At 43.8% G+C, this 24,815-nt stretch overlaps 1 protein-coding gene across 1 annotated transcript in view; it reads right to left on the reverse strand.

Moving 5' to 3' along the window:
• The window catches only part of PXDC1 (PX domain containing 1), a 134,471-nt gene extending 109,924 nt beyond the window's left edge, over positions 1–24,547 (reverse strand). Inside the window, exon 1 of the mRNA XM_082258185.1 lies at positions 23,233–24,547. Coding sequence (XP_082114311.1) covers positions 23,233–23,488 — 256 coding nt within the window. The 5' untranslated portion in view covers positions 23,489–24,547. The remainder of the gene's footprint in view (positions 1–23,232) is intronic.
• Between the last annotated feature and the right edge of the window lie 268 nt (positions 24,548–24,815).

Below are 24,815 nucleotides of genomic sequence, written 5' to 3' on the forward strand. Positions count from 1 at the left end.
CATTACTACAGTAATCAGTGCTAAAAATATGCACTGTTACTGTACTAATGACACTGGCAGGGAAGGGGTTCACATCAGGGCGATCAAAGGGTTAAATGTGTCCCTAGGGTGTGCTTTCTAACTGTGGGGGGGGGGGGCTTGCTGAATGAACACAGAGACCTGTGTTTCTAAATGAGAGGAACACAGGATCCCTGTGTTCATAACTGACAGAACAGCGTTCTTCCATGTTTACAACGGCAGCCCGCCATTCCACGGGGAGCGATCACAGGTCACGCAAATTGGCTTCCCCTGTGGCGAATGGGCGCCCACGCGCGCCCCCGTGAAGCAACATACAGGTATGCCGTTTCGCGGGACAGAGCCAACCTGCCGCAGTATATGTACGGTGGCTGGTCGGCAAGTGGTTAACATGCAGCATATTTCCATTTTATTCTCAATAATATGTTAGAAATGAAACTCAGGACTTTTGCATTATTTAACAGTGCTGGTAAGTCTGAAGCCCAGAAACTATATTTAAATTTTCAATCAATTTTTATTCCCTGAAGTCTTGCTTTTTCACCTGTAGTACATTTCTGTTAGCTTGTAATGAAGAGAGATTTCTCCTTACTATGGGTTCATGAACACAGGCCATTTTCTATGCCTTGTGCACTTTCTGCGCCAGGGGAGCCGCGCCTGGCGTCTACAGCCTGTGAATGGCTGTACACAGACGTGCTCTTCTAAGCGCTCATGCTTCTTTGCATCAACATTTACCGTCGCATGTGTGACCAACATATCATCTGAACGTGAAAGTTCTGTGTTTGAGAAAACATGTTGACGCACATGCGCAGGTAAACGCTGATGCAAATAAGCATAGCCATTTACAAGAGCATGGCAACATACAGCCATTCACTTGTATGGCATGCTGTATGCAGCAGGCACGGCTCCCAAACTATACTAGGCTTAGAAAATGCCTGGAAAGGCCCAGTGTGCAAGAACTCTTGCTGTGAAAAAAAAGTAGAGATGAGAAATCTTTCCAAAAAAAAACTAAAAACATATTTTTAACCACCTAAGGACCGGAAGGTTTTACCCCCTTAATGACCAGGCCATTTTTTGTAATACTGCACTGCGTTATTTTAAATGGCATTTGCGCTGCCCTGTGACACTGTACCCAAATAAAATTGATGTCCATTTTTTCCCACAAATAGAGCTTTATTTGGTGGTATTTGATCACCTCTGCAGTTTCTATTTTTTGCGCTATAAACAAAAAAAGAGGGACAATTCTGAAAGAAAACTATTTTTTTTTTACTTTCTGCTATAAAACATATCCAAAAAAAAAAAACAAATTTGTTCATCAGTTTAGGCAAACATGTATTCTGCCACATATTTTATTTTTTATTAGTAATGACGGCTATCAGCGATTTTTAGAGGGATTGCGACATTGTGGCGGACAGATCGGACACCTAACTGACACTTTTGAGGGGACCAGTAATATTACTACAGTAATCAGTGCTAAAAATATGCCCTGTTACTGTAATAATGACACTGGCAGGGAAGTGGTTAACACAAGGGGCAATCAATAAGGTTAGGTGTGCAAGTAGGTAGTGCTTTCTAACTGTGTGGGGGTTGTACTCAATAGATAAACACAGAGACATGTGTTCATAAATAGTAGGAAAACAGGATCCCTGTGTTCATCTGTGACAGAATGCCGGTCTGCCTTATTTTCATAGGCAGACCCCCGTTCTGTCTCCATGGGGAGCGATTGTGGATGGCTGGCGGATATCACGTCCACCGGACCAGCTGATTGGCTCCCCCTCTGGCCAATCGTCGCTTCTGCGCGCCCCCACTGTTTATTACACGAATCGACGTACAGGTACATAATAGTGCCAACCTGCTGCAGTAAAGCTACAGGTGCTGGTCGGCAAGTGGTTAAAGAGGAACTGCAGTCTGCTCACATAATTTGTAATAAAAACATATTTGCCATTATGAAGCTTTCCTCCAATAATATATATTATTTTATATATACTGTGATTCTGTACTTGCCAAATATGCTGCAGAAATCACCCTCCACTAAGTCTGGCTGCAACCATTTTAACTTTGGGTAGCTGAAGCTGCTGCCTGTTCACTTCCTGGATTTACACAGACACACACACCCAGACAAATACATACCTCCCAGCTTTTTGAGATGGGAACGAGGGACACATATTAGCAAAAGTATGTAGACATAGGACACACCCCCTGCTACGCCCCCTTAAAAGAGAATTATACAAAAAAAAGTGATTAGTCAAATCCCACAAGCTTTTGCTTTACCACTACTATTCCTTTAGGCTACATTAACACCTGAGCGTATTTTTTACCGCGATTTTACCGCAATTTTTGCCGCGATTTTACCGCGATTTTTACCACGATTTTTGTGCAGGCGTTTTTAGGCTCCATTCAAATCTAGGCGTTTTGGGGCGTTTTTGGGGAGTTTTTCTGCTTTAGGATCAGCTCTCAAAACGCCCAACAAGACAAATCCTATTCATTTCAATGGCCCCAGTTCACATCTGAGCGTTTTGACGCTGTAAGCAAAACGCCCAACGCTCAAAAAAGTACATGAGCTTCTATTTGGGCAGATTAGAGGCGTTTTCCATTGGTATATATTCAATCAAAAAACGCCTGCACAAAAAACGCCTGTAAATCGCGGTAAAAATCGCAGTAAAATCGCGGTAAAAAAACGCGCAAAAACGCTACGCTCAGGTGTGAATGTAGCCTCATATTGGCTTCTGAAATTTACATATGTAACAATTTAGAGGTTTAGCACTGGGAAACACTTTTTGAAAGATAAAAAGTGCATTTTATATAGGACTATATAGATCAGACCAAAATAAGGGACAAATGAGGAGGAAAGAGGGACAGAGGGATTTCATTCTAAATCAGGGACAGTCTCTCGAAATCAGCGACAGTTGGGAGCTATGCAAATATACAGATGCACATATATACAGACACACGCATACACATATATACAGACAGACACACTCACACTACTGCTTGCCTGCACATTTCTCCATTCTTGATTAATACTCATGGATCTCTGCAGTCTCCTGTTATCTCCACCCTTATACAGCCCCCTCCAGCTCTGCAGCTCTCCTTGGCTCTTCTAAGCTCATCCCTCCTCCCTTGCTGGCAAATTCACACGAGAGTGAGAGCTGTGCATGATGTCATTAGCCTAGGCTAATGAAAGAGTGTATCAACGTGCCTTACTAAAAATATTATATTTCATATTACATCTCAGCTAGGGCTCATTCTACGATGGAATGTGGGCCCTTGCTAATGTCATTAACGAGCCAGACTAACACTCATTCATACACCCTGGACATCAGACAGCTATATTTTGCATTTAGATAACAAGACGTTGACATGCTAAACACCTTTCCATTCATTTATTTGAACACTTGACAGTTGGATATTTTGCATAGAGATTACTGACACCACCCATAAACAATTGACAATTGCTTACATTAACACATCAGACAAGCTGAACACAGACGGATCGACTCTCCTACAAAACACAGATTCAGATACAAGACACCTCATATTGACACAGATGCATAGGGAAAACAAAAGCCTTTCATGTCTTGTTTCTGTGAGATATGTCCTATTGTTAAATTGACTCATGAACTGTAACCAGTTTCAAGCAGTTTTTGCCGCCCAAATATCCTTTAAATGTGTGAGAGAGACTTGAAATAAACAGTTGTGTCTGCGCTAAGCTTGAGTGCTATGTGTCGTCACTACTCCTGGCCAGACGAGAGAGAATTCACTATCTAGGGGAGATTGGGACTGAAGGGCCGTATATCATCTTGTAAATTGCCTCCTGACGAGATTTGAGCTAACAGCTAATTACCAGACAAGAAAGGAGGTGGGCTGTATAAGGTATTTACTGGCAGAAAAAAAAATGTTTTTCTATCTAAAGTTAAAACAACAAGGGCATAAGACTAAATAAATGGAAATATGAAAAAATGACTGAAGGTCCGCTTTAATATAGTGAGGGAAGAATTACAGTAGGACATCTTCCAAAGTTTTTAATGCTATATGTGCCTTCTCATTCCCTACTATATCCTGGCCTGGTGTCACAGGGACAGAAAATGAAGGAAAATCATTGCACTGGAATCACAGATAGAAATAAAAACCTGACAGAAATGTAAACTCTCTTTCTCTGTCAAAAAAATAAAAATAAACTAATGTTAACCTTTAAATAAAAGTGAAGTTTGAACTTTGCTCCTGCACTAACCAGTATGACAAAACTGTAATGTTACAGGTTTGGGGGATGCCTTAAATAACACAAATTTTAAACGTGCATGCTCTGTGCAATGATTCTACTCTTTTGGGTCCCCCGCCCGCACTCCTGGCTCCTACCCCAGCCGAGTGGCCCCCATAGCAAGCCGCCTGCTATGGGGGCACTCATGCAGGTTCGCTTCCGAGCCGGCTCTGTGTGTCCACTTACACACAGAGAGCGGCTCAGCCCTGCCCTCTGCTCCCTCTTCACTGGCTGTAATTGACTGCAGCAGGAACCACTGGCTCCCACTGCTGTTTCTTAGCCAACGAGGAGGGAGAGGGCCATGGGAGCCAATGCTTGTGTGCACAATGCTGGATCAAGATGAGGCTGCACTGATAAGGTTTTTTTATTTTAAAGTAGAAGTAGGACTAAAGCTCTTCTTTTTTTTTTTTTTGTAGAACACTGTAGTACATTTAGTTCTGCCCTCCTGTGACACATATTCAAACTCTACTTTTGGCTGACGTTACTCAGCCAGTCCTGGCTTTGGAGAGATCCCAACTTTAATGTTGGGATCCACCCAGTTGCCTGAAACGGCAGCTGGCTTAGCCTCTCAGTTTGCCATTGAGAGCCTGAGCCAGCACCTCCCACCCCCTCAACAGCCCAGCGTTCCAGTGAGCGGGTGAGGGGCAGCCCAGAGAGCTGCGACTGACAGTCACTGCTCTCTGCTCACTGAAGTCCAAGAACTGAGCAATAGTGAACTTTGATAGCTCGGTTCTCTGTCTTGAGGCAATGTGAGACAGATACAGCATCAGACCGATGCTGTATCCACCTAGGTGGGTATAAATGTTTGTTTTGTTAAAATCCTGAACTTAATGCAGAGAATGCATTAAGGTAAAAAAAAACTTTTACCTTTAGAACCACTTTAACTAGTGACATTACCGATAAATGGCACTGTTCGGGAGCTCCCTTTTTCGCATTACTGCAGGGCATCATATAAAAATGTTTAAAAAAAAAGTGTAAAACAGACTATACTACACCCCTCAGGTAGGGTTAGGAAGAAATTGTCTGGAGGCAGGATAGTTTTGCAGCAAACAGAACAAGCCTGAATGTGGCGACACATTACTTAAGCAGCTTTTTTCTTTTTTTTAAAGCTGTTTTTTTTATAAAATGTATAGTTTCAACCCTTAGATAAAGGAGCGTAAAAATTGGCCAGAGGCGGGATTGTTTTGTGTCGGTGAGAACAGGGTCAAATGCAGAGAAAATTTTGATTTTTAGAGTTTTATTGCTTTTTTGGTACAGGGAGGAAGGAGGAGGAGAGTAGCCAGGAGAAGGCAATGATGGTGCCTAGCAGAACTATTATTCCTTATTCTGGCATAAGCAGCAGTTGGCAGCAGAAAGTACAAGAGAGAAAAGCGTTCAATCAATTCTATGAAAGAAGATCATAAATTCATTTATTAATCTTAATATCATCAGCGGGAACACCTTGAGGAATTAATCACCCTCTATCTACCCCAAGCGCACCACTGTCGCCTCCTGTTGCTTTTTGACCTGACCTCACACACCCCCCCCATTTTTTTTTGTATCTATGCCTAGTATTTATATTTGCCATGGTAATAGGGGGTGCAGGGAGTGTGGGTGATAGAGGTTTTGGTGCACTTTTCAATTAATTACTTTTTAATAAAAGATGTAGCAAGTAAATGCTGCACTTTGGGCACCCCAAACTTAAAAAAAGTCAACATTAACACAAAAGGAAAACCAAGACACCCACACAGAATGGAAACCATATAATGTACCCCCCCACCCCCACCAAAGATAAAAAAAAAAATCAAAAGCCCACTTTTTTCTTTTTTTTTTTTTTTTTTTTTTTAGGAAATCCTTAAAGCAAAAAGAGAGGGTGTTACAGATGGGATAACCCCAAAAAGGGCCCTCAGAGCAACAAAATAAAGCCCTAAAAAAAATAATAACACAGGAATGCAGCACAGTGGATGAATTTCCAAGAGCTAGCAATCAAACTTGTTGCTCACTCAGATAGTAGACCAGTGATTCCAAACTGTGGCCCAGGGACTGTATGTGGCCCGTTGCTCGCCTTTCTTCGGTCCCTGGAACACTATTGCTCCCATTGATACAAGGCACTATTTTTTCTACACCAACAATAGGTTACTATTTCTACCACTGACCCCAACAATGGGGCACTATTCTTCCCACTAACACCAACTGCAGAGCCCTATTCTTCCTACTGAGACCAGTGATGGGGCACTATTTCTTCTCCTAAGGCCAGCAATGGGACACTATGCCTCCCACTAGTATCAATGATGGGGTATTCTTTACTCTCATTGGCACCAGGGCATTTTCTACTCACGCTGGCCACAGTCCGCCCCCCTCAAAGTCTGAAGGACAGTAAACTGGCCCTTTGTTCAGAAAGTTTGGAGACCCCTGTAATAGACCTAACAAAGACTTTTACATTTCATAAAAGCTAAAGCTAGACCTGGGAACACAGGGCACACAATAAAAGATATTGTACCCCACAGCTGTAATTTACAGAAGTAAAGCACAGTTTGCCAACTTAGGCTAAGTTTACATTTGTGGTTGGGGGGAGGGGGCACAAAAAAACACACAGTTGATACACATCTTTTCCACCCCCACCGCCAAGAGACAAAGTCAGACATTTGGGGTATACACATGCTGTAGCTGCATTGTGGCACAGCAAAAATGATCCCTGCCCACAACCCATATTACCTCCTCACCACCTGTCAAACGCCCTCTGAAAAGCGATTCACCACAGATTGCTCTGCACAGGGCAACGCTTGCATAAATGAACCCTAATCCTTCCTAATCTCTCATAGTTAGTCAGGTTGAAAAAAGACACAAGTCCATCTAGCTCAACCAATAAAAGCTCTCCAGCTTCTTTCAGTAGCTCATAAACAAGCGACCACATATGGACACAAGGGATAAGGGGGTATTAAGTACCACAGCAATTTGGGATCATTATATGTTGGCCCATCCTAATGAGCAATTGGGAACCATGGATGAGTCTATGAATATATAACTTAGTGAGGGTGGGTTGTCAACACACACTTACACATATATTTGGATTGTGTGTTACATTTAAATATTGGACCCATTTGGTGGAAATTAGTTCCCGTTGACATCAGCGGTACACATTCTTGAATAATTGGAAACCCCTACCCTCCCTTGAATTGACAGACGGGTTAAGTTTTATACTCTCTACGTTAAACCCTTGTGGTCGCTCTCATCTCTATAGTCCTGGCGCCTGCCCTGGAGGTGATACGCCTGGTGCATCTGTATATGGTAAAAATGTCTAGAAGGTCTTGCCCTGAAGAAGCCCTTGGTGAAACGCGTCAGTTGTTTGAGTACCTACAGACTTTGTTAGCAGGGACATTGCTTTTGCCAGTTTGGTATTTTATATCTAGTACATTCCTACGGGAATATTTTTTATGTGTATTATATTGTGTGTACACATACTTTTTTAGCTATATGAAATAATAACATTTGATATTGTTTTAATTATTTGTGAACATCCCTCCTTTGGCCTTGAAAGTCCCACTTTCTTCTTTTTTATGTGTTTTAGCTCATAAACAACTGACACTATGGAGTTGATTTACTAAAGGCAAATAGACTGTGCACTTTGCAAGTGCAGTTGCTCCAGAGCTTAGTAAATGAGATAACCCTTCACTTTGCAAAGAATACCCAATCATATGCAAGGAAAGAAAAAAAAAACAGCATTTTGCTTGCACATGATTGGATGATGGAAGTCAGCAGAGCTTCCCCTCGTTTACTAAGCTCTGGAGCAACTGCTCTTGCAGAGTGCAACTGCACTTTGCAAAGTGCACAGTCTATTTGCCTTTAGTAAATCCATCCCTTATGGCTGCTCTCACACAGGGCATTGTGGGTGGATGACAAAACTTGTCCACCACTATATATTGCACCTAAATTCACCACTGGCACAGGCGTGCAGGGATGGCCTAGTGAAAGTGAGCCAGACTCCCTTGTAACTGAGCTTCCTTTTGCTGACAGAGTAGAGTTACATCTTGTCAGCCTTAAAAGCAAGCCTCCAATCTAAGCAATCAGCAGTCATTTCTTTGTGCTTTTTTATTTCCTTTTGATAAAAACCTGCTGAAGAATCAACCTCCTACACCAAACAGCTTCCAAAGACTAACACAGCTGTCATTCGTCACCTAATGACCAAGTTAAGAATTGCTTATGTAACCATCAAAAACATCTTCCCATGTTTATTCTAGGTTTCCACTTCAAATGCAACAAGGCCCAAAATGCACACAAGGCTTTAAATACAAAACTTGCTGAGGGACAGGCAGAATTTTTACCACCGCAATAACAAAAAAATTGGTGCCAGTTATTATGCAACACACATACTTTAAATGCTGCCAGGCCCAAAATATGATCTGGGACGCACAGTATACTTCGAATGCACGCTGTCTGCGCTCGGAGCATAAATCCGTACTAGTGCTTTAAAGCAACCCCCAATACACAACTGTATTCAGCTGCATCTTCTAATTCATCTCAATGAACCGCTGTGAGCAGCGACTGCGGGTCCCGGGACAGTAATTACGCAGGCTTTGCATGCTGTATGGCCCCTGTACGGCTGTGCCAATAAGCCATTAACTGTTACCACAATTATTCAAATCTTCTGGGATTTTGAAGTTAGTATTTTTTGGAAATAGCATTTCACCTACAAAAAGGTGTTTATATTGCAAATTTAAAAACATGTGAATATTACGTATTTAATGCCCTGTTTTGAAAAATAAACATTTGCATTGGACTTCTTCATAGTCAACATGGTCCATGGTCTAGGGCAGCATTGTAGCCAGGAGCTGCATACAGGCAGCTACAAATTATTTTACTGGGGGAAACATATATTTTAATATATCATGAAAGGTTGATGACTGCCTTCCTGCCTGCCATTACAATCTAGCCAGGTCCTCACCGTTACTGCCCCTGCACAGTTTGTACATTTTGTTGTTGGAATATAATACACTCTGCATCTGTTCATTTAGAGCCCGTGTCAAACACAAGGCCTGCAGGCCAAATCTGGCCCGCCAGGCCATTTTATCTGTCTCTCACACCCAGGGCTTTTCTTTAGTCGGAACGTGGCGTCTGTTCTGTCATCTCCAGCACTCACCACCATCACTTGTAAACACAGAAGCCTTTTGTGTGTACAAGGACAGTTTTCCTCTCGGTGGCTCTCACAGATCCCTGCCTGTCCTGCACTCATGGTGGGGACAAGAGAGATGTCGGTATAGGGTGGGATGGGGCATCAAGTGGTAAGCTGCACTGTGGTTCCCTTCTATGTCCCGAGGCACAAATGCCCACCAATTATCTCCCTGCAAGTAACAACCAACAAAACACTGCGGTACAGCCGCCTGCATTCTAGCAACCATTGTTTCCATGAAGCCTAATAGCAAATGAGGCCATGTAACCCAGCATCCTAGCAACTGAATATAGAAGAGGGGCAGCAAACATGACTGCCTTTAGACAGCATCCACCCCTGGCATGGGTCTGTTGGTGAGTCATGGTGCATCCAAAATCAAATACCGATGCCGTTTTTACAACTTAGACTAGCCACAGATAAGTTGATGTCCCTATGTCCCCATGGTTGAACTGGATGGACTTGTATCTTTTTTCAACCAGACCAGCTATGTAACTATGTACACAATATGCAGGAAGACATCTGTCCTTGCTCTAGCACCTACTCGAGGAGGCCCCAGGCATATATTTTTCAACTCGTCCAATGAGAAAAATGTGTTTTCTGTCCACCATTTATTTATTTTAGTGGTTTGCCCCCATTGTGCTGGGAAACTTATGTGATTGATACAATGGAGAGTGCCTATTATTGCCTCCTTTAATATCCCTTAACCACCTGATTCTTGCACAAGCATTAAATTGGGCTTATAAGTCAGGTCATAGCCTACCTGCTGAGTACTTCAATTTTGATTTCATACAGACATCATTGTTCTGCCCCAGTCTATTATATTCCCTTTTATTTGTAGCCTAGTAATCCTAGAATATGCCAGCTGTGATTACCCCAGAGTACCCACAATGTCAACAATCTCCTGGAGATTTACTTCATATGTTATTCCCCAAATTGGTTAGATATTGGTGTGCTATGGTGGACACGATTAATGGCACTTATCATACTCCATTGACCTAGATTCCAAGATATGCCAATTAGGCAACCTAGATGAGGAGATTTTTGCACCTGAATTTTTAACACCAGTTAACAAATTACTGTTTATAGCACGTAAGGCCATTGCCTAATGCCTCGTACACACGCAACGATTATCGGCCGACCGATCGTTCGACTTTTGTCCAGAGTGGTGTTTTGTTGGTTGGAATGTGCCTAGACTGCACACGAATTTTCTCGGCCAACAAAAATCTATTTCAGAAGTGATGTCATGTGCTGGTTTACTTTCCGTGTGTTTTTTCTTCTCTGAGCATGCCCAGTCTTGCTCATCAGATTTTTGTCTGCCGAAATCTGTACTGACTGACGGAAAATCGGCCGTTCTGTTGACGGCCAACAAAAATTTTATAGCCTGCACTCCAGATTTTTTTCGGCCGAAAAGTCGGAGTCGGTTGTCGGAAGCATCATACTAACAAGCCGAAAATCGGCCAATCGGACGTTGGCCGAAAATTCCCGTCAATAATCGATGCGTGTGTACGATGCATTAGAATGGCTGTCTCACAGACCCCCCACACTTGAGGAGTGGAGACTCCAGGTTCTTGATAGGCACACCTAACAAATTGTATAAACTTTGCGAACTATGGCTAGCAGCCCCAGGCCTAGCTCCCTTTTCACTGGACTCTTTCAGATTACTAAAGTGTTGTTAAATTCAATTTAGAGCAAAACATTTCCCATGTACAAGGTTGTAGGTACTCGCTAGGTAACCCATGGTGAAAATGGATAGTCCAGTTGACATAGCGGCGCATATATTGACTAAGACATAGCTGTCACATGGTTGGAAGCTTACGTGTATACTGAAACTGCATGTGAACGTCTTGGTTGTGTTTTTTTATTCTTTGTTTGTTTTGTTTTATAACTGCAAAAGACTCCAATAAGCCCCCGTTCACATGCAGGCGACGCTACTTCGCACCGCGACCTCGGAGGTCGAGGTGCGAGCAGCGCGCCGCGACCTCGGAGCAGCCGCCACGGACTTCATAACATTGAAGTCTATGGCGGTCGCCTCCTGGTCGCCCCAAAGAAGCTCCGGACCCTTTTTCTAGGTCGGAGCGACTTGTGTCGCTCCTATTAGAACGGGTCCGCAGCTTCCCTATGGGAGGCGACCTGCGGCGACCTGTGAGGCGACCAGGTCGCCTCACAGGTCGCCCTAGTGTGAACCGAGCCTAACAATAAAAACTATTGGGGAAAAAAAAAAAGAATATGCAAGCTGTAATGGTGGAACACCAACTTTCACAATCAGATAGCCAGATGTAAAAAAAAAAAAAATAATATTACATTTTTCACAGCCATCAATCAGTAAAACATGCCCTGGAAGTCTGGAGGTGACTGAGATGCTGGAATTAAAGAGGGGGGATGTTACAAAGCATAGGAAGGTATACTTCTGCTGTTTTCCTACTAATCTTAAGTAAAGCTTAAGTAAACTTTCTGACTTTGGTACAGCCAGAGCTCTGCCGTCTCAGGGGGCAATCATGGAGGCTATGTCTGCAGTACATTTTCGACCCTGGCCTCCTGCACCACATCAATCAATAAGGCTGTACAGTCCAGCCGCCTGCATCCTAGCAACCAAAGCAACTGTGCGGGCCAGGCCACCAGTAACATAACAACCAAACTCTGTGGCCTGGGTCATTAGTGTCTCTGGCACAACCCAGAGTCTAGAAGCAGTGTTTAACGTAGAGCCTTAGTAGCCCACTGAATATTTTCACGTGTTGCCTAGAAATGTTTTTAAGGCTCTGTTTACATATATGCAGGCACAATATGTTTTTGCACCTTTAGATGCATCACATTTAGGGCAGTCTATTAATTTCAATAATGATAGTCCCTTCCCTAGGCTTCACAGTTGCCCAAAAGAAGCATTTTTTTACCTAAATGCATTGCACTGCAACATTTTGCAAGACATTGCCATAAGTTGGGTTGCATTGCAATTTAGTGTACATGTGTTGGCTGGTGTGTTTAGGGTGCATTAGGAATGAATGGCAACTTGGCATGTGTGACAGAAAATAACGCACAAGTAGAGCTGCATGATTCTGGAAAAAACGAGAATCACTTTGCTTAGAATAAAGATCACGATTCTCTCACGATTCTGACTAACTTTTTTATTTTAAAGATTTCCAACATCTGAACATTAGGTCATCAAACAACAGAAGCAATAATGTATCTAGGTTTTCTACCTAATTAAATACCTATCTGTCCACAAAAAATAATGTATTATATGTCGCAGTAGACTGCAAAACCTAAAATGTATAATGTGCAGACGTAGCTGAAATGAAAAAGTTGTTCTGGGACTCAAGAGGATTTGGGAAGAAAAAGGCCCAGTGACTTATTAGTAAGGCCTCTTAAAACCCACTAGTTCTGGGGTTTTTTTCCAGCCAGAAAACGCCCCTGCCAAAAACTGCTAATAACAGCCTATGTGTGCATTGACACATAGGATAACATGCTGGAGAGTTTACTGGCTTCTGATGTCAAAACAGCAGCTGTAAAAACGTCCAGCGTGCATGAGGCCAAATAAAGAGCTATATAGTTTGACCATTCTGGTAAACAAGTCCTTGGTGCGAATAACTCTTTCCATTAAAAAAAAGTTCCTTGTTAGCAGGCGTACCCATTTGATATTTTTCACAGAAACTTTTAGTAGGCATGTATATATTATCTAAATATGCCAAGATACTGTATTTAAATGAATTACTGGAAAATCCTGAACTGGAATTTAAATAAAAATAGTTATGCAATACTCATCATTACCCACCCAGTAACATTATCATAAGCGTCTCTGCTGCTCGAGCGGAGGGACTGAAGGGGAAGCTGTCGGCCGTGGTGGAGCCAGTGTGGAACACAAATGGCACTGTAACTGGAACTGATGTCAGCAGGAAATCCGGCTGACGTCCATTCCGGTATCGGTGCCATTTGTGTTTCACGCTGGCTCCACCAAGGCCGACGGCTTCCCCTTCAGTCCCTTCCCTCCGGGCTACCTTCTGTTACCATCCCGCCAGAATCGTGAACATGCTGGATGGAGATTGTGGGGGGGGGGTGGGGGGTGTGAATCGAGATCACAATTTTTTTACAATTAATCGTGCAGCTCTACACATAAGGCACGCTCTCTCGGTAGAGCATTGTCGGCGCTATTGCACGAAAATATGCGGCCGCTCGGTGCTAAGGACTGGCTGCCGAGAGGGCGCATATTTGGATGCGCTCGGCCCCTAAAGGTTAAAGATACATAAGGTTCTGGGGTTTATGCATGGATGTGAATGTGTGGTACACCGCCCAGGCCCACTGCTTGCAGCCTGTAAAAGTCCATGGGGGTTGATTTACTAAAACCAGTAAGTGCAAAATCTGGTGAAGCTGTGCACAGAAACAAATCAGCTTCCAAGTTTTATTTTAAAGCTTCTTTGAACAAGCTGAAGCTAGAAGTTGATTAGCTGCCATGCACAGCTGCACCAGATTCGGAGTGCTCCAGTTTTAGTAAATCAACCCCTATGAGAGTCTGACAGCTGCTATGGCTGGGTTTGCATTACAGGCATTTGTCTCTGAGCAAATAATGCCCTAAACGTAAGTACTGGTTGGTGCACCAACCAGCCATAGAACCACTTGCTGACTGCTCACAGTAATCCTACTGCAGCAGTCTGGCTCCCCTGGGTCCAGTGACGTAGACCTACGTCGCTGGACTCCTAGTGGTCTCGGAGGGGTGCGCACGCCGCCGGAGGCTCGCTTCCGTTGTGTTTAGTCAGGGTAAATGTTAGAAGACCGACCTGCTTTTGTAAACAAAGCAGGCGGATCTTCTCAGTGACAGACAGGGAGAGATCAAAGGATTCAGCATAGCTGAACCTGCGATCTCTGTCAGTGTCACAGAACCCCCACCGCCACACGTCAGTAAGCATGAGGCATACATTTAACCCTTTGATTACCCATAGGGTTAACCCCTTCCCTGCCAGCGTCATTATTACAGTAAGAGTGCATATTTATTGCACTGATTACTGTAGTAATGTCACTGGTCCCCCCAAAAGTGTAATTTAGGGGTCCGATCTGTCCGCTGCAATGTCGCAGTCCCGCAAAAAATTGCAGATCGCCGCCATTACTAGTAAAAAAAAAAACAATAAAAATGACATAAATCTTTCCCATAGTTAGTAAATGCAATAACTTTTGCGCAAACCAATCAAAATACGCTTATTGTTATTATTACCAAAAATATGTAGCAGAAAACAAATTGGCCTAAAATGTTAAAAAATTTTGATTTGTAAAATTTTTTTTTTGGGGAATGTTATATATCAGAATGTGAAAAATATTGTTTTTTTTTTTCAAAATTTTCGCTCTTCTTTTGTTTATAGCGCAAAAATTAAAAATTGCACAGGTGATCAAATACCACCAAAAGAAAGATCTATTTGTGGGGAAAAAATGACTTAAATTTGTTTGGATACAGCGTCGCACGGCCGCGCAATTGTCCGTTAAAGTAACGCAGTGCCGAATCGCAAAATAGGGCCTGCTCAGGAAGGGGGTAAAATCTTCCGGTCTTAAAGTGGTTAAAGGCAAATAGACTGTGCACGTTGCAAAGGGCAGTTGCTCTCTGTAAGTGCAGTTGCTCCAGAGCTTAGTAAATGAGGTAAAGATTCACTTTGCAAGGAGTACCCAATTACGTGCAAGAAAAAAAATACTGTATTTTGCTTGCTCTTGATTTAATGATAGAAGTCAGCATAGCTTCTGCTAAATCTACCAAGCTGTGGAGCAACTGATCTTGCAGAGTGCAACTGCTCTTTGCAAAGTGCACAGTGTATTTGCCTTTAGTAAATCAACCCCATAGACTTTTACAGGCTGCAAGCAGTGGGGCTGGGTGGTGTGACTGTACCTTACATCGTCTAATACACTCCGGAGCCTCATGTATCTTTGCTAAATGCTGGAGCCTCATGCACTGGGGCTGAATGTTCAGTGGGAACAAGGCCTAAAGCATCTCCAACTGAATACATAATCACCAAGTCTGTGCTAAGCTGCACTTCAGCAAATTCTTGGGTGGCTTTTGTACAGCACTCTGTTTATTGTATTGTATTTTATTTCCTTTTAACATTACCCACAAAGCCCATATAGGTCATTTAGTATGTTTTCAGAAGGTTTCAGGAAAAAGCAATAGTTAAGACACAGCAATTAACATTGAAGACTATACAGTGTTGTTGCCTAGAAAACAGGAAGTGATATACTGTTGAAGCAAGTCTGTTTCTTTAACTAGGTGGAAGAGCACATCTGTAAATACTTAACTATGATTTACTCCGTCTGGAGTAGCCAGGTATTCATTTTCACAATTATTATGCATAGAATTCTGAATATTGCCCATCCTGTATGTACTGTGTATTATCAATCGCTTATATTAAAGATAAATAAAGCAATTCTTATATACAGTACACAGCAAAAAAGTTGTGTTTTACACATTTTTTTAGCAATGATTGCTAGCAGGGGAGGACTGGGCCAGGGAGCAATTGCCCCCCCCCCCCCCGGCCGCTCTGATGCCCCGTAAAAAGGCTGCACCGCTTCTGCCACAGACATGCCTAAAGGAATCTTGGTGAAGAGAAGTAAAAAGTCCCCACTGCTGACTTACTGAGTGCAGGATAAAGACAAGGACAGAGCACAGCCCCCCCCCCCCCAGCATGGATGGTGTAAACTGTGTCTGAGGCCGGTTCCATGCCCCAGTGGAGACTCTCCTTTGCCAGGCAGCTCTGACTGAGCTGTCCCAGCTCCCCCCAACTTAGCCAGGTGGGGAACCCGGATTCAGTCAGTGAGTAGAAAGTACCTGGAGCGGAGCTTCGGCCTGGAATGGGGGTCAGGAGGAGCCTGGGAAGAGGGAGAGTGGGAGGGGGGGCCGAGTCACTGCACCATAGGCCTCTGGTTTGTACTTGCCCCCTGGGCCAAGAGTTGCCAGTCAGCCCCTGATTGCTAGAATGGGATTGGTTCATAAGGGCAACACCTACTGTAGACTTTTATTTCCATTAATTATTTTAGTTTCACCCTCATTAATAGTCATTACTCTCTAAAATCAAATGCTATGCTTTGGCAATCTATCATAAAAATAAAATTAAAGATGCATTTATTATTTATGAACACTGTACGTATCCACTGAAGGATGCAAATAGAAGGCTTCTCATACACCATAAAATTTGTTTGGCCACTAGATCTTTGTTATACTGTACCAATTCACGATTTTAGGGCTGGTTCACACCTGAAGAGCACAGGAACGCAGTCTGTGTTCCTACGCATTCCCGTGCAGACCGCAAAAAAAGTAGTGCAGCCATTACTTTTAAAAAACACATTGCACAAAATTGCTGAGATACCATGCAATTTGATGGCCACAAACACACTGCTTTTGCAATCTGTGTTTGGGGTGTCGTTAACAATATATGGGCACCCGCAGCAGATCGCAAAGGCAGTGCATTCGGCTCAGAACGTGCCTTTCTCGCACCGCGCTCTGGTATGCACCAGACCCACAGACTAAGCTTGTGATCTGTGCAAATTGGAAGTAGCTCATCTTCTATTCTATCAGTTCAATTCAGTATATAGTACAATAATTAGTCTTCCTCACTGGATATTGATCCACATCTGAATTCATTTATGTCCAATAAACAAGCATTAATGGACAATTGGACAGCCTAATTGACTGTCAGCACCTCTTTTAGCTTCCGCTGCCCATAATCACTGTGACATGGTCCACTAACATGGTGTTCCCTTCATTTACATCAGCCTTTTCTCAACCTTTTTTTTACCCGATGAACCCCTGAAATAATTTTCAGGTCTCGGGAAACCAGTGATAAAGCCAAGTCATTCAGGTCAGTGGGAGAAATTCTCCTTACATTGGTGGCCAGTAAGAGGAATGCCCTGCACAGTGGTGGTCAGAATGCTACACTTAGCAGGTGGTTCAGTTGTGGTTTTACCATACCCCAACAGCCATTCAAGGCATTACATTTGCTGCGGCTGTGATGCTTTGCTTCGCAGCCAGAGCGAAACGAAATGGCATAACGCGTTTGATGGGTGGTACCACCACCAAATGTGACCCATTTAAGTGCCTCATAGACAGCCAAACAGATCTTTGGCATCATGCAGCTGGCTCTGCCAAGTGGTGTTGGCTCGGCAACCATGCATCAAATGAGAAGCCCATCATCTAAGGCAGGGTTTCTCAACCAGGGTTCCTCCTGAGGTTGCTAGAGGTTCCTTGAGAAATGGGAAATTTCTGCCTCTCAGATAAGTTTCCAATGACACCATTGTTCCTTTTAGCTATCTGTAAGAGCCGGTTCACACTAGCGCAACTTGTCAGGCGACTTGTCAGCCTGACAAGTCGCGCTCCCTCGCAGTCCATTGACTGCTACAGGACCCGTTCTAATAGGAGCGACACAAGTCGCTCCGACTTAGAAAAAGGGTCCTGTACTACTTCGGGGTGACCTCGGAGCGACTTGCATAGACTTCCATTATGTGAAGTCCATGCAAGTCGCTCCGAAGTCAAGGTGCATGGGAATGCACAAGTCGCCCCCGAAGTAGTACAGAGTCGTGTCGCCCCAGTGTGAACCGACTCTAAGAGGGTAATTCTTCCCAATGATGACAAGAGTAAGGAGCATTCTTCCCACTGACTGTCACACTAATGTGTCATGAGTTGTAGATTTTTAATTTTTAGCAGGGGTTCCCCCGAGACCAGAAATTTATTTCAAGGGTTCTTCTGTGTTGAAAAGGTTGAGAAAGGCTGATCTAAGGCTTAAAGTATAAGTAAAGGCAACACTTTTTTTTTTTTTTTTTTAGTTCTGTACCTTTTGTAGAGTGGAGAGGGATTATAACACCTGCCGGTTTCTTTTTTTGCTGTCTGTGTCTGTGCCCCCGTAAGGTGATTTCCCCTCTCTATTTGTGCTGTTTACCATTACCATTGAAAGTGAAAGTAAAAGAAGACCCCACATTTTGGGTTGTCCCCAGAAAAGTAATAGAGGGGAAATCTTCCAATGGGAATACTATTTCTGGTGACCTGGGGGTCCGCAAGCAATCTTCTTAATTTGCAAAGATTTCTCTTCACTTCCTGCTTGGCTATGGCACAGGAAGTGAAGGGAAATCTCCACAATTAGAAGGGGTGATAAGATTAGATGGGGGGAAAAAAATCGGACAGGGGTTAAAACCCTCCCTTGCGCTATCCAAAATGAACAACAAAAAAAGTTTGCCTATAGTTCTTCTTTAAGGAACCCCCAGGCAACCTCTGGAGGACCCCAGGGTTGCAGACAACCTTGGTTGAGAATGACTGATTCATATGCATATCAAAACTATCATAGCTGAACCAGAGAATGTAGGTTTTATGTCTGAGTCTTGGTTATCAACACTAAAATGATGTGTGTTTATTTACTGAATTGCTACTGTGACCAGTTTCAGCAGTGAAAGTTCAAGTGTCAACATTGTGTTCCTTTTAACAGTTACAATTTTTTAAAAATGTAAATCAGAGTGACATTTTGTTTCAGAAAGCAATGTGTATCATAAACAATTTCCACGTTTCTTTTTCCTAAGTGCCGGGTCACACTTATGCGATGCGGGAAGGCTGCGAATTCGCAGCCTGTTCCCGCATCGCAAACGCACCCTTGGCAGTTCACACTGCCATATGCGATACGCTGGGGGTGTCAATGAAATGCTAACGACACCCCCAGTTTGATCGCATATCGCAGTGCGATCTTTACAGTTCGCACAGGATCGGATCGCACAAGTGCGAACCACTGTGCGATCTGATCCTGATGCGGCTGGAAAAAAGGGTCCTGTGCGACTTTTGTGCGGGTGCAGTGTGAATTTCAGCCATACAAAGTGTATGGCTGAATTCGCACCGCACAGCCGATCGCATGTAATGAAGGAGCAGTGCGCTCCGATATTACTTGCGATTGCCGCAGCCGCAAGAGTGTGAACCGGCACTAAAAGCGCCATTGGCATCTTTTTTTCAATCTCAGTGCTGCTGATCATCTCCAGTAACTTCCTGCCTACATGCATTAACCACTTAAGCCCCGGAGGATTTGGCTGCTAAAGGACCAGGGGTTTTTTGCGATTTTTTACTGCATGACTTTAACGGACAATTGCGCGGTCGTGCGACGCTGTACCTAAACAAATTTGACGTCCTTTGTTTCCCACAAACAGAGCTTTCTTTTGGTGGTATTTGATCACCTGTGCAATTTTTTGATCACGCGCTATAAACAAAAAAAGAGCGTAAATTTTGCAAAAATAACAATATTTTTCACATTTTTTTATATGAAATTCCCCCAAAAAAAATGTAAAAATCAAAATTTTTTAACATTTTTCGGCCAATTTGTTTTATGCTACCTATGTTTGGTAAAAAAAATCGCAAAAAGCGTATTTTGATTGGTTTGCGCAAAAGTTATCGCGTTTACTAACAAAGGGAAAGATTTTTGTCATTTTTGGTGTTTTTTTTTTTAACGCGTAATGGCGGCGATCTGCGATTTTTTTTTCGGTACTGCGACATTGCGGCGGACAGATCGGACCCTTGACTGACATTTTTGACACTTTTGGGGGTACCAGTGACATTACTGCAGTAATCAGTGCTATACATATGCACTGTTACTGCAAAAATGGCACTGGCAGGGAAGGGGTTAACTTTATTGGACAGGGAGGGGTTAAGTGTGTCCTAGGGGCGTGATTCTAACTGTGCAGGGACATTGCTATTGGTGTAAAAGCAAAGATCAACAGTTCTACATAGTAGAACGGTCAGATCTTCACTTTTACACAGGGAGAACTGACAGGCAGCTTGTTTACACAAGCCGCTCCGCCTTTCTCCCTTCACAGGAGCGATCGTAGTGTGACCGGCGGACATCGAGTCCGCCGGTCACACGCACTGACTTGTCTGTGAACGAGCCGTATCGATACGTCACTCTGCCTGGCCGGGGCTGACCGCCGCAGTATATAGTCGTGCGGCGGTCGGCAACCGGTTAAAGTGGTAGTATACTCCGCTTTTTAACTTTTACCTACAGGTAAGCCTATAATAAGGCTTATCTGTAGGTAAAATTAATATCTCCTAAACGTGCACGGTTTAGGAGATATTCACCCTGCATTCAGCCGCTGACACCAGCGGTGCATGCGCTCTGAAGGTAAGGCGTATCTTGCAGGACCTTCAGAGCTCCCTGCCGGCTCCTTGCCGGAAAGTGAACTCCCGCACGCATGAGCGGGAATGACGTCATCGCGGCTCTGGCCACTCACAGTGCTGGAGCCACGAACCATGAAAAGACACTGAGGGAACATGTCAGCTGCCTCAGCTATGTCCGGGCGACTGTGTCAGGGCTTCGTTCTAAGGTAAGTATTTTATAATGTGCTAGTATGCAATGCATACTAGCACATTATGCCATTGTCCTGCAGGGTTTGTTTTTTTTTTTGTTTTTTTTTTTGGGGGGGGGGGGGATACAACTGCTTTAAGTGTCAAATGTAAAGCCACTTTTTAGTAGTAGGGGTTCATGTATATGGCAGCATTTGCGCATAAAGCGCCAGAAACTAAAGCATTTCCATGCCCCGGAGTTCATAGGTGCTGCATACAGCCTCAGCCAGCATCCAGGGCTGCACATTTATCACTGCATGTATATAACAATGAACTTGTGTGGCTGCAAGTGTACAGCCACGGGGTCTGGCAGCCTGTCACTGATTTGTACCTCCTGTAGACTCCTGGGTGCAGAAATACGCTGGATCCTGCCAGCTGTGGCAAGCATTCAGTGGATTCCTGCAGCTGGATTGAGAGGGGGGTAGTGTACAAAGCAATGACAGTGTGACAGCTAATGCAGCAGTCTGCCAGTGTTCATGTGCAATTTTACATGGAGCCGTTACCCATGGTGAGAGACAGATGATATTCCCTGGATGCAAGCAGCTTGAGTTTAGAAGCCTTTGGCGTTCTTTTGCCAAAGCTCCTAAATTCAACTCCATACAAGTCTATGGGGTTGATTTACTAAAGGCAAAGTTGCTCCAGAGCTTAGTAAATGAGGTAAAGAATACCCAATCCCATGCAAGGAAAATAAAAAAACAGCATTTTTGCTTGCACGTGATTGGATGATGGAAGTCAGCAGAGCTTCTGCTCATTTACTAAGCTCTGGAGCAACTGCACTTTGCAAAGCGCACAGTCTTCTTGCCTTTAGTATATTAACCCCACGTGTCAATGTACACTCTGTGGTTGATTCACTAAAGGCAAAAAGACTGTGCAGTTTTCTTTCCTTTAGGCCCTGTTCACACCTGAGCGTATTTCAGCTCATAAAACGCTCATCTCTGAAGTCTCAAAACGCCCAACAAGCAAAATCCCATTCATTTCAATGGCCCCTGTTCACATATGAGCGTTTTGTCGCCTGAAGCAAAACGTTTGAAGGTCAAAACAGTACATGAGCTTCTTTTTGTTAGAGGTCAAGGCCTGCCTCTAAACACCTGCAAAAAACGCCTGAAAAAAAGCCAGAAAAAACGCCTGAAAAAAGCCCAAAATAAACGCCTGAAAAAGATATGCTCAGGTGTGAATGGAGCCTTAGTAAATCAACCCTATAGGCTTTTAGTAGAGTTTAGGAGCTGCTGCGGTTAGGTGAGTCTAAACCTCCCTCTCCTGAACGAGGAAAAATTATGTTCAGGATAGGGACGATTTCACCGCCAGCAGTGGGAAAACGCAAAACCATGGCAAAATCGTTTTGCGTTTTACCGCAGCCACAGTAAATGTAGGCAGGGAGTGCATGGAACCTTAGTCCCGGTTCACATATGACAGACATCGCATGTGATTTGAAGTGCATTGCTTTGAAAATCACATGCGATGTCTGTGCGATGCGAATTCAGCCATACAAATTGTATGGATCAATTTGCATCACATTCGGACACAACTCGCACAGGACCCTTTTTTGGGTCTACACCTATGCGATCTGATTCCTGTCCGAACTGACAGTTCGCACTGCGATATGCAAACTGATCTGGGGGTCGTTAACTTGTATTGACACCCCCAGCGATTCGCATATGGCAGTGTGAACTGCCGGCGAGTTGAATGCGATGCGGGATTCGCAGGGTTCCCACATCCCATATATGTAAACCTGCAAGGTTAACTAGGCAAGCTGAAGATATAAGCTGATTGGTTACTAAGCACAGCTGCTTCACATTCTCACTGCTACAGTCTTAATACGTTCCCCCCACGTGTTTATGAGGCCTAATAGTTGCAATCTTTAGGGGAACTGCAAGTAATCAAACATGGGTTTTGATTTACTAATGGCAAATAGACAGCGCACTTTGCTAGTGCAGTTGCTCCAGAGCTTCGTAAATAAGCAAAAGCTCTGCTGACTTCCATCATCCAATCATGTGCATGCAAAAACGCTGTTTTTTAAAATATTTTCCTTGCATTTGATTGGGTATTCTTTGCAAAGTGAATTTTATTCCCTTATTTATTAAGCTCTGGAGCAACTGCACTTTACAAAGTGCACAGTCTAGTTGCCTTTATTAAAGTAACCACATAGTTTCTTCCTTTTGAGTACTGAATATTCTAGAAAAAAAAAACTGCAACAGATCAACAAAACACGAACAGTGAAAAATTGCACATGATTGCACACAACCAATTAATGAGATATTAATTATCCTGTAGCTGTTCAGGAAAAGTAGCCTGGCAACTATGCCATATAATTATAACAAATCATTTTAAATGACATTGCTTAGCTTTATACTGCAAAGTACACAACTTATTTTTTGGCTAGCAAAGGCAATCACAAGCTGCTTTCACCATTGCTCAATGAGATTTTTACAAATAACTAACACGCCACAGATAAGACTATGTCCTACTGTGTGGCCTTCCTGACAAATGACCAACCTTCCAGCAGAGAGGACTGTGACAGCTCCCCATGATCTTCAGGAAATGATTCAAGCAACTTCTTAAAGAGCCTCCCCAGGTCTGAGTAACTCCTGTGCAAATACAAAATATTCCTGTCTGACCACTCAGTCCTGATCTCGAAGAATTCCTCCTCGTCACCTTTCCGGTTTATGATAAGTCTCCTGATCCCATTAACCCAGCAGTCCTTCACAAACATGTTCACCAGGGAGGTGCCCTCAAACACAACTGATGCCATCCTCAGCCCCCTGCAGACCCTGGCACCCACATCCCAACAGGATTTCTCTAGATGGTCCCTGATGTGTCCAGATGTCTAATCTCTACAGTTTCAGTGCTTTAGATGGTCCTTGATGTGCCCAGATGTCTGATCTTTACAGTTTTAATGCTGTAGATGGTCCCTGGTGTGCCCAGATGTTTGATCTATTCAGTGTCAGGGCCAGATATCTGGTCTTTACAATGTCAAGGCCTTAGATGGTCCCTGATGTGCCCAGATGTTTGGCCTATATAGTGCCAGATGTCTGATCTACACAGTGCCAAGGCTTTAGATGGTCCTTGATGTGCCCAGATGTCTGACCTTTATGATGCCTGGGCTTTAGATTGCCCCTGATGTACTCAGATGACTGATCTCCACAGTGCCAAGGTTTTAGATTGCCCCTGATGTGCCCAGATGTCTAATCTCCACAGTGCCAGGGCTTTAGATTGCCCCTGATGTGCCCATGTGTCTGATTTCTACAGTGCCAGGGCTTTAGATTGCCCCTAATGTGCCCAGATGTCAGATGTCCGCAATGCCAGGGTTTTAGATTGCCCCAGATGTGCCCAGATGTCTAATTTCAACAGTGCCAGGGCTTTTGGTTGTCCCTGATGTTCCCAGATGTCAGATCTCCACAGTGACAGGGCTTTAGATTGCCCTAGATGTGTTCAGATGTCAGATCTGCACAGTACCAGGGCTTTAGATTGCCCTAGACGTGCCCAGATGCCTGATGTCCACAATGCCAGGGCTTTAGGTGGTCCTTGATGTGTCCAGATGTCAGATCTCCACAGTACCAAGGCTTTTGGTGGTCCCCAGATGTCAGATCTCCACAGTACCAGGGCTTTAGATTGCCCTAGATGTGCTCAGATGTCAGATCTCCACAGTACCAGGGCTTTAGATTGCCCTAGATGTGCCCAGATGTCTGATGTCCACAGTGCCAGGGCTTTAGGTGGTCCTTGATGTGTCCAGATGTCAGATCTCCACAGTGCCAGCCAGGGCTTTAGATTGCCCCTTGATGTCTGATCTTCACAATGCCAGGACTTTAGATTGCCCCTGATGTGTCCAGATGTCAGATCTCCAGAGTGCCAGGGCTTTAGATTGCCCCTGATGTCTGATCTTCACAATGCCAGGACTTTAGATTGCCCCTGATGTGTCCAGATGTCATCTCCACAGTGCTAGGGCTTTAGATTGCCCCTGACGTCAGATCTTCACAATGCCAGGACTTAAGATTGCCCCTGATGTGTCCAGATGTCAGATTTCCACAGTGCCAGGGCTTTAGATTGCCCTTGATGTGCCCAGATGTCTGATGCCCACC

Source organism: Pelophylax lessonae (genome assembly GCF_965119305.1).
Source record: "Pelophylax lessonae genome assembly, chromosome: 5".
NCBI lineage: Eukaryota > Metazoa > Chordata > Amphibia > Anura > Ranidae > Pelophylax > Pelophylax lessonae.